Source organism: Sinocyclocheilus anshuiensis, unplaced genomic scaffold (genome assembly GCF_001515605.1).
Source record: "Sinocyclocheilus anshuiensis isolate Anshui unplaced genomic scaffold, SAMN03320099.WGS_v1.1 scaffold964, whole genome shotgun sequence".
In the NCBI taxonomy this organism is placed as follows: domain Eukaryota; kingdom Metazoa; phylum Chordata; class Actinopteri; order Cypriniformes; family Cyprinidae; genus Sinocyclocheilus; species Sinocyclocheilus anshuiensis.
This window is the reverse complement of record NW_015552666.1, coordinates 334,651-345,259: the sequence shown is the minus strand read 5'-3', so window position 1 is coordinate 345,259 and position 10,609 is coordinate 334,651. Positions and strand designations below refer to the sequence as shown.

Below are 10,609 nucleotides of genomic sequence, written 5' to 3'. Positions count from 1 at the left end.
ATCAATTTGTTGCTAAAAGTTGCTAAATGATGTTGTGATGTCATTGCGTGATGACGTCATTGCATAACCATGACACAAAACAGCGTTTTTACGTAGAATACACAACGAGATTATACTCAAATCTCAGCGAAAAATATATTTTTTAAATGTTGTTTGTTCATAAAAATATTATAAACATAAAATATTTTAATTTGTAAAAGTAACATAAGTAGCACATCTTTATGATCTGATTTTTTTTTTTACAACATTGAATTATTGAACAGTTACAAATTTTATGTATTTTAATATTAACTAGTAAAACTGCACATTCTGAACAATTATAGTTTTAAGCAGTGTACTGGTAGTTAGTTAGTGTGCTACACAAAAGTCTGTAAAAATAGGACACAATGTAGGCCTACTGTTTATATGAAGGAACAATACGTATTTATTTTTCCACATATTTTTTTCTTACAGTGTACCTAACTGAACAACAATTATATATACAAGCTAATAACATGCTGTATCATAAATGTGCATTTATTATTGACCAATTGGAACTAGCAACTTAATGCACATTTGATGTTTGTACTGGTAGGCATCTTTCTCCAGGTTGATGTGCTGCTTGGCTGGCTAGCTGTTCAATGGTTTCCTCTTTTTGTGTAATTTTAGATGAAAATATGTGCCTTTTTTATCATTTGAGTCACTTTGAAAAAGTTGCCAAAAACTTTTTAAAAATAGCTAAATTTGTTGCTAGGTGCCTTTTCAAAAAAAAAGTTGCTATGATAGTTTGAAAAGTTGCTAAATCTAGCAACAAAATTGCTAAGTTGGCAACACTGATCATAAGTACTTGGTACATTATCAGCGCAGCGGGAGACGTTCAAACTAATATCACGTAATTTACGTCTCTTTGATGATTGGTTGATATCAGAAGGGAGGCTAGCCTCCCATAGGTTTCTTTTCTCAACACTCCTCAGCATGAACAGCATGAAAGTGAACACTCCATGGTGATTGGCTAATTTTTTTTTTACCAACGGAGGCACGAGAGCTCAGCTCTCCCCCGGACTCCCCCTCCCCTTCTCTATTATTTAGCGGTTGTAATTAATAATCAGCAGATTCGGCACATTTGCGATAGAAAAGCGGCGCTTTCCAACTTCATTAACATGTTATGGTATTACAGCTGTGAAATTACAAACAAAAAGTACACATTCTGAAACATGAACTGAAATGAATTGTGAATTTTATTAACATTAAATCGTCCTCCCATTTTCACCTCAAAATTTTGGGGAAGCTGTGAGGCACACTGCCTCCCTGCCTCCCCCAACGAGCCGCCACTGGTTGCAACCACAACTGTTTCTACATTGAACTACATTGGAACTATATTGTTTGGTGGAAGAATAACTAGTGTTTTTATTAATATCATTACACTTTATTTGCTCTGTTTTATTTTGTGAAACCTAACTACGTATATGGAATAACTGTTTTATAAAAAAAACGCTTTGCGTCGTGCCTAACAACGCCCCTTAACTGTTATAAATTCACTGTAAACCACGGCTTCTTGGGGCTTATTGCTTTATTTAAATTTTCATACTGTACAATGGTAAACTCGTTAACGTTCTTATTTGCGGTGTCGATAACACAGACAAACCTGTTTAAAAACGGCTCTCACGCATCAGTTGTCCTTTAAAAAAAGTGAAGTGACATGTGGCCAAGTATGGTGACCCATACTCGGAATTAGTGCTCTGCATTTACCCATCCAAAGTGCACACACACAGCAGTGAACACACACAAACCGTGAACACACACCCGGAGCAGTGGGCAGCCATTTTTTTGCTGCGGCACCCGGGGAGCAGTTGGGGGTTCGGTGCCTTGCTCAAGGGCACCTCAGTCGTGGTATTGAAGGTGGGAGAGAGTGCTGTACATTCACTCCCCCCACCTACAATCCCTGCCGGTACGAGACTCGAACCCACAACTTTTGGGTTATGAGTCCGACTCTCTAACCATTAGGCCATGACTTCCCCCACATTCTGGAGCATGTTCCTCACTGCTCCAGAACAGACATTTCGGTATATCACCGTAAGTAAGTCTGTCTCTTCTTCACTCCAGCTAACACGTTGTCCGTCATTTTACCTCAAAGGCTGAAGTACAGCGCGTCGATGTTTATGTTCACAGTTCATGAATATTTAATCAGCAAAGGGCGGTTCAGTTAATGATTGGTTGTTGCTAAACAATTGAACGATACATTTCGAAGCTCTCACTATTCTTTCACTAGTACTAAAAATACTAAGTAAACAAATAAAAACATAGAAATATAAAATGGTATTTTAGCCGGGCCTAAAGGCAGAGTTAAATTCGACAACTGTGAAAAGCCCAAGTGCCTAAGATAAGGATGAGGAAAATGATAATCTACTCATCCTCAAGAAACTTTACATTTTACATCTGAAAGTACCCACTGGATCCAGATGAAGTCTGTTGAGGCACACATCCTCTGTTTGGTGTTGGTGTATCCATGCAACATTGACTTTGTAAGGAGTGCTGACAAACACTAAGATTTCAGTTTTAGGTGTCATTGAAGGGGTTGTGTGTGTTCCCTTGCTGTGTTCTTATCATGATGAATTGAAGGCCGTGTTGGCTGTTGAACAGCATTCCTCCACCCTACCCCTTTCAACTGTGAGCCAAACAAAGAATCGCTAATAACAAAAGTCCAAATGTCCTTATATCCAATTGGTGGTTAAAAAAAGAGAGACAGTCTGACTAAAAGAACAGATATCACAGTTTTTGGTACTTTGACATGAAATGTCTTCAATTATAGGCTGAATTACAAACAGTTACCAAAGCACAAAGACCACACCCAATTAATGGTCTTGAATATGTGACTGAAAATCACAAGATCAACATTTGTTTTTAATGAAAGGATGTTTGAGCCTTATTAAAAGGGCCAAAATGTTGGGAAACATTTGATGAAACACGGCCATTTTAAATGTTTATCTTCTTTTGTGTTCCACAGAAGGAAAAAAAATGAATTTGAGTGACAAGAAGGTGAGTAAATGATTACAGAAGTTTCATTTCTTTGTGAAGTATCCCTTTAAATGTGTTGGGAGAGCAATTGTGGGTGAATATTATCTTCAAGAGACAAATAACCTGAAGACACACAAATAAACAATAACATGTACAAAGCTTAAATAATGTGTCATACTCTATATGTTATATCCAGATGTCTACCTTCACATATGTATCATCACTGTATGTGTAGTACTACAATCTACTACAGTAGATAATTTTTCATCGTGTTATTTGAAAGAGAGCATATCAAGTGGCGGGAAAGATTTAGATGTTTTCAAAAAAGAATTGTAGATGGAAAGGTTTTGTCAGTTATCAATACGGATTGATCGAAATCAGAATTTGTGTGAGAGACAAAAATAAAACATGGGTCACTTCAATGGGTAGACCAAGAACCAGTCTCAAAAATGGTCTTAGGCTGCACAAAGATGTTGATCCCTACGATGAAAGACCCAATTCATCAATCTGAGATTAAACGGCTCACACTGAGGCGAAGACAGTATTGAAACTTCTGAAAAACAAAGCGCTGAGGGCTGTGTGTGCTGGGAGGTGGGGGTGGATGGAGAGAATAGAGCATCTGTCACACTCTGCTGCGCATTGACTGCAGGGAGCTGTTTTGGGTGGGGGGTCACAATAAGGAAGAAATGGAGAGTCAAAAGTCAGCATCTGTGTTCAGAGCTTAGTTTAAGAGTGGTAAGGACATCCAAAATGAGTAGGATGTAAAAACTATTAATAATAAGTATAACAAGAATTGTTGAAGGGTGTATAAAAATATTTGGTTTAAGGGTTTGCCACTAGAGGGCAACACACAAATAATAATTCTGTATGATAACTGGCAATATTATAAATGTGTGTAAAATTGTACTACAATTAAGGATTAGTATTGAAAATATAAAAAGAAGAAAAAGAACACAAAATCACCTTGACCTTTTCCTTGAAAGATCAAGTGATTAAAGAGCTTATACAGAGATACATCTGCACAACCATAAGGTTGTGATTTCTGATGGGAGTTAAAGACCATGATATGTGAATGTCATTCTGGACAGGGTACAAGGTGACCTGATGCACCAGCTGTGCATCTGGCCCTTAAAGAACTACAGTGTTAAAGCATAAATCAAACACTGTACTGTAAATCAAACTACAGTGTTAAAGCATAAATCAAAAATCAAGCATAAATACTGTTTACTGTAAAGCCCGTAAAAGCCTTAAGAAGATTGTGGATTAAAGAAACCACTATTTGAATGGGACTGCAAACATTACAATGTTTTTAGTATCAAATACAAAATATGTTTATTTTAAAAGAAACTAAAACTTTTATTTAGCAAAGATGCATTACATTTATTAAAAAAATGACAATAAAGGCTTTTACATTGTTACAAAAATGTATATTTCAAACAATGCTGTTCTTTTGAAATTTCTATTCATTAAGGAATTCTGAAAAATCATCATGGTTTCCACAAAAAGACTGGAATAATGGCTGCTGAAAATTCAGCTTTGCTATCACAGGAATAAATTACAGTTTAAGATACATTAAAATAAAGAACAGTTATTTTAAATTGTAGTACTATAATTCACAATGTTACTCACAATATTAGAATATATTACACAGCCTCAGTGAGCTTGAGAGACAAAAGTGTTTTTTAAACAACTTTACAGTCTTATCAGAGGTGATATCTCCGTTTTTATGGCAGTTACACACACACACAAAGAGAGAGAGAGGAAATTGTATTGGCACAATAGTTTTTATTTTGTGTATTTTTTTCCTTGAGGTAGACATTTTGACATGTAATATACAAATGTGTACTCTGAACATACAGCATTGTAACAGTGAGGTAGATCATATTGTACATGTATTAAGTCATATGATTTTGACCAGCATATTGCAAATGTTAAAGTAACGCATTTTAAAGCATTTCAGTTTGTACATTTCAGTGTATGTCCCACTTGCCTCACCATAACAAAAACTCTCTATTCTTTCACATGCCTCATTTAAAACAGAGAAGGGTCAGAGGGTCAGAGGAAAACACATCCAGTGATCAACTCAGGGGGCTGGGACAGCTCTGTGGGTTTCCATAGTAAATGTCACAATAGGTGAATAGTGGAAAAGACTGCGAAGAGCCTTTTAGTGATATATTATGTGTTCTGTAAAAATATGCATTTTTTATGATTGAAATACTGTATGTAATGTTACAAATAATTTTTTTAATGAAGGACATGGCAAAGATACTACACTAATTAGACAATAAAAGACAGAAACATCTTTCATACTCAAAAAAATTGTACAAGATAAACATTAAGTATGGCTTCATTCACAATTCCTGAGGGAAATCAGCTTTACATTCAAAGTTTATAGAGGAACCTTACATAATATCCCTAAAATAGGAGTGTTTTTATCTGATTTCAGTGTTGAAGAACATCCATGACCTTACCACTGACATGCTCACTAACAAAATGTATGAAAACCTTACATTACACATGACATATGAAACTTTCATGTGTTTTGACTTACAATACAGGCTTCAATTTTTGTGTACTTTTCTTTTCCATTCCTCTCTTTCAGTCTTTCTTTGGCTTGGATTTCATTAATTGAAGCAGTGGATTAGTACTTGCCACCAAAATGTGCTTCACTGCACAACATAATTATAGAGAGAGAGAGTAAAAGAGGAAAGGAAGAGAATAAAAAAAGCGTGATTTCAGGGATACAAAAGGGTCTTTACTATAGGTCTTATTAAAGCTGCAGTCAGAAATAATGATAATGTGCATAAGAGAGACATCTATCTTCTTAGTCCGTAAATGGTTTCATACCATAATGTTATTTGCCCTGATGTTTGATATGTTCAAGTATTGCTACAAACATGTATATATACTGTATATAAAAAAAAGGATAATTTCACTACATCAAGTAGACTCAGGGATATGTGTACTGTCCCGGACCGCCATAAGACCGTGTCTCCAGAGGCCGTAGATGACTGGTCTTACCCACAGAATCTGCCTCAAGATCAGACTGAGTGGAAGGTCTATCGGGCCTGTAGCTCTGGAGGTCCGTCCCACAACTTTCGTTGACATTTCCACCACTGTCGCTGTTCTGCCGTTCAGTCTTGTCCCTGATTGTGTATGGTGAGACTCTGGCAGTTTTGGACTGGTCGAAGCCGAACTTCCTGTTACGTGGGAGTTCAGCAGCAGCGAGGCTGCTGTGAAGAGGTGTGGGAGTGTGTAGACCCGAGGGCAGCAGAGAAGGGGTGCTGTGAGGGTAACTAGCACTCAGACCGCATTGCTGGGAATAAGCGTAGCCTGGTGCGGGTGGCAGGTATGCAGACGGCAAGGCAAATGCTGGCGACGGAAGATAGGATGGTTTAGGCAGCAGGTGTTGGCTGCTGTAGGATGAAGGGTAATCCTGAGATGTGGGACCACCGCTGTACTGCTGTTCTGAAAGATCACTTCCGCTCCCCTTCAATGGGTCTAAACCAGGAGGCCCGTTTGCGCTGTACCCCCCAGGCCATGGCTCCTGGTGATGCTCACTTCTCAGGAAACTCCCATGTTCTGGTAAGGACGAGTTGAAGGAATACCTCTCGGCATAGCGTTTTAGCAAGCTAGAGGCACTGAGGGCACTGATGTCGTCGGTGTAGCCTGAGAACGCAGGGCGACTGGGCTGTGGAAATGGGAGGGGCTTAAGGTGTACTGGAGATGATGTGGTAGAAGAGACGTCATAGTGTTGCTCCGCCCACTCAGATGACCACTGCATCATTGCCACACCTGGAAAATCAAAATGATAAAGATATGTTTTTCACATACTGTATGCTAAAAGAATATTTGATGTGATCTGTGTTAAAGGGATAGTTCACACAAAAATGAACATTCTGAAAATTCCAAATAATGTTACTATTACTTTGTATTTCTAGTTGAAAAATTATGCACAAGATAGCTAGAGGTATTTCTCATTGAGAAATAATGCAAAACAAAGTAGATATTAAAAGGGATAGTTCACCAAAAAAATTACATTTCAGAAAAATTCTGCATGATTTTACTGTTATTTTTATTCATTACTGGAAAATAATGCAAAAAGGAAGTATTTAAAGGGAAAGTTTACAATGAAAATTCAGCATGATGTTACTACTATATTATTTTTTATGCATTGTTGAGGAATAATGCACAAGATAACTAGAGGAGTTATTTTAAAGGGACAACCCACCCAAAAATGACAATTTTGAAAATTTTGCATCATGTTTGCATTTTCAGTTTTTATTCACTGCTGAAAAATATTGCACAAGATAGTTGGAGGAGGTATTTAAAGGGAAAAAATGTAAACTTCTACATGATGTTATTATTACTTTTTATTCCTTATTGAAAAAAAAATTATTTGTTTACTCAAAATTACAATTCTGAAAATTCTACATGATGTTGCTATTACTTTTTATTCCTTGTTGAAAACTAATGCAAAAAAAAAAAAGGTATTTAAAGGGACAGTTTACTCAAAATTACAATTCCGAAAATTCTGCATGATGTTACTATTACTTTTTAGATAGCTAAATGAGCTATTTAAAGGGACAGCTTACTCAAAAATTTATCATAACTCAATCATTCACTCAATAAATGATTACACAATTTTTACTTTTGAGTACTCTTTCCATTTAAATAGTCTTGTGCATTGTTTTTCCAATAGAAATAAAAAATTATATCAACAATCATAGCAACATCATGTGGTTTAGGGGTGTTGGAGGCGAAACCCCTTCAACTTCACAACTGGACTGAAAGAAGAATTCACCATATGGAACCTCTTAGTAATCTGGACAAGATGTGATCTATTCTTCACATCTTAATCTGTGCTAATGTAATCTCAGTAACGTTGCACTCATCATGATGAGCGTAGGACAAATTAAATGAGCGAGTGAATGCTGGATTTACAACCAGTTGTATTTATATATGTCTGTGTGTGCATGTGTGTCTATTTTCATGTACCTTCTGGAAGATGAAGGCAGTTAGAATCGACAGATTAGAACAAAGTTCGGGTAGAGAACTAGAGCGGGTAGGAGACTGACAGCACACCAAGAGTTTAAGAGCATTTTAAACAAATATAAATGAATATTAACATATCCGCCAGGGTCGTAGAGAGTCAAGATTCCTCGCTAATCCCAACAAATCCTTGCTAAGCACAAATACTCTTGTTCATTTAAAAATATCTAATGCGGAAAAACAGTCAAATGCCAGTTTCTATATATGAATCTGCTTTTTCTTTGTATTTTTATGGTGCTTCCCTCAAATTCACACACTTCCTAGAACTTCCACTGAAGAGACAGGATCCCGTCCATAAATATGGCTGCACCCGGAATGCTAAGAATTCAGCCTGGGATCTATTTACAAAGCACATCCTTTACACACTCGTACACACGTACACACTTCAGGTTGGACATCATAAGAAGACTTTTTTTAACACATGGCTAAAGGTCTGCAATGCTAAATCAATTAGTCATAATGTTGCATAACTACAAATTCTTAGATGCTGGCCACCATATAGCTCAAAATTTAAATATAAACACTATTTAAATATTTTTTTTATCAGTAAAAAAAGAATAATATTCAGGACTTCTTATCCTTCTTATGGTTGTGAAAAGGCTCATGAGATGAGAGCAAATAAACAGCTGGTAAAGTCATTACTCTCTTGCAACTACTTTCCAGCAGAATTGTATCTAACATTTACACACATCTGCACAGACTCATAATAAATATGCATGTTTTACACTGTGCGTTAACTCGCCATGCTGTTTTAACCAGAATTCTGTAGTTAATTGTATATGCTATTGGTGTACAAAAATCTTTCCACCATAGCTCATAAACACAGATACCTGAAAGAAAGAGAGATTAATTATTACTCCACCTTGCACTTTCTTAAAATAAACATTTCACCATCTTAAAATTTCACATACCAACACTAACCACCCAAACCAACAGATACAAGCAGTAAATGTGACATTATGATGTATAAACACAACACATGTGCAACCAAAGGGATTTTTCTCTCATTCTCTTTAACTTAACATGCAAACTGTAGCATCACATGCAACAGCTATTAATGTAGATTTAAACAGATAATGAGAGGCAGAAATGAAGACAGTGATTTTAAAATATAAACAGATAAATGCTGTCATGGTATTTCACATGCATTAAGAGACATACCAGTCCCTTGCCTTCAATCTTCATTGCACTGTAGCAGTTATAAGTAAATTCCAAGCTTTACACTGCAATGCCCCTATCAGATTGTGCTACCAAAAATATATTTGCATTGTTTTAAGGGTAAGTTTAGGATAAGGGTAGGTGTGAACGGGTAGGTTTAGGGTAGGGGTAGGTATGGACATTAAAGGTGCCATGGAATGATAAAGGCAAATGATTTACAGATCCTGAGCACCACTGACAAGCATCTGATCTTGTAAAATGTGTGGTAAGTACTGCCGCTGTAGTTTACACAGATCACGTGCGATCGCAAATCTAGAAAGTGAAAGTAAAACGCGATCGTGCATTCGAAAGCCATTTCAATGCCCCGCATATTAATATGATTCCCTGATGTCCGTATTTTATATACAGTATAATTACCCAACGATATAACTGCGAGACATTATTGAAATATATATTTTCCCCGTGTTTCCTTCCTGCTGTGTGAGCTACTGAAATGAGCTGCACTGTGAAACAGCCAATCAGAGCAGAGCTCAACATTGAGCCGCACTGCCCTTCCAAATAAGGTAATAACAGACCATTTCATTCTAGAGACAAATCCTAGGGTTGTAAATGGACATGTAAAACCGTTTCTGGAGATTTTTTGCCCTTACCTAAGTCACATACCTTCTATGTAGATATCAGAGAACAATTTAAAATATTGTATCAATGCATTCTATGGCACCTTTAAAAAAAAACCTCAAACCCTCCCCCTGCCCTCCCTTTTTGTTGAAAGTATTTAAGCAGAGAGAGAGAGAGAGAGAGAGAGAGCGAGAGAGTATTGTACTGTTAAATAACAATTTGGTTACAGTTTCATGCACACAAATGGCATTTGTATAATTTATTATTATTATAGTCTAATGCAATAACTTGTTTATTTGCTTGTGAGGGATAAAAATGATCTGGATACACTAATCTATCATTTTTCCAGAGTATCCGATGAGCGCCGGTGTACCGACGAAACATGCTACCTCCTGCACAGCCGAATCATCAGAAGTTCTGCAGGTATTGTGAAGAAACAAGCGAGGATTATAGCGAAAATTGCAGATCATGGAAATAAATGTTATGTTCCAGGCTGTGCAGGGGATGTGATGTGCAGGAATGGGTTGGTGTCTGTATTCAGAAAGGCACGGAAAACAAATAACAGGCGTTCTAATAAAATAACGCGAGCCACTAAAGGAACATGCAAACAATTTAAAATATTGTATCAATGCATTCTATGGCACCTTTAAAAAAAAACCTCAAACCACATGAATAAGATTCTGGTAGCACAATCTGATAGGTAACATTTTTCGCTATCGATTTGTGCTACCTATCTTTTTAATGGGAGGTAGCACAATCTGAGCGGGTAGCACAAATCGTCAGAACA

The 10,609-nt window shown here is 36.8% G+C and overlaps 1 protein-coding gene across 1 annotated transcript; it reads right to left on the bottom strand.

Moving 5' to 3' along the window:
- Positions 1-5,861: 5,861 nt before the first annotated feature.
- Positions 5,862-6,784, bottom strand: LOC107667335 (putative fidgetin-like protein 2). The gene has a single exon (XM_016458965.1). It carries the CDS (start codon positions 6,779-6,781, stop codon positions 5,945-5,947), a length of 837 nt encoding a protein of 278 aa, XP_016314451.1. The 5' UTR covers positions 6,782-6,784; the 3' UTR covers positions 5,862-5,944.
- Positions 6,785-10,609: the final 3,825 nt, after the last annotated feature.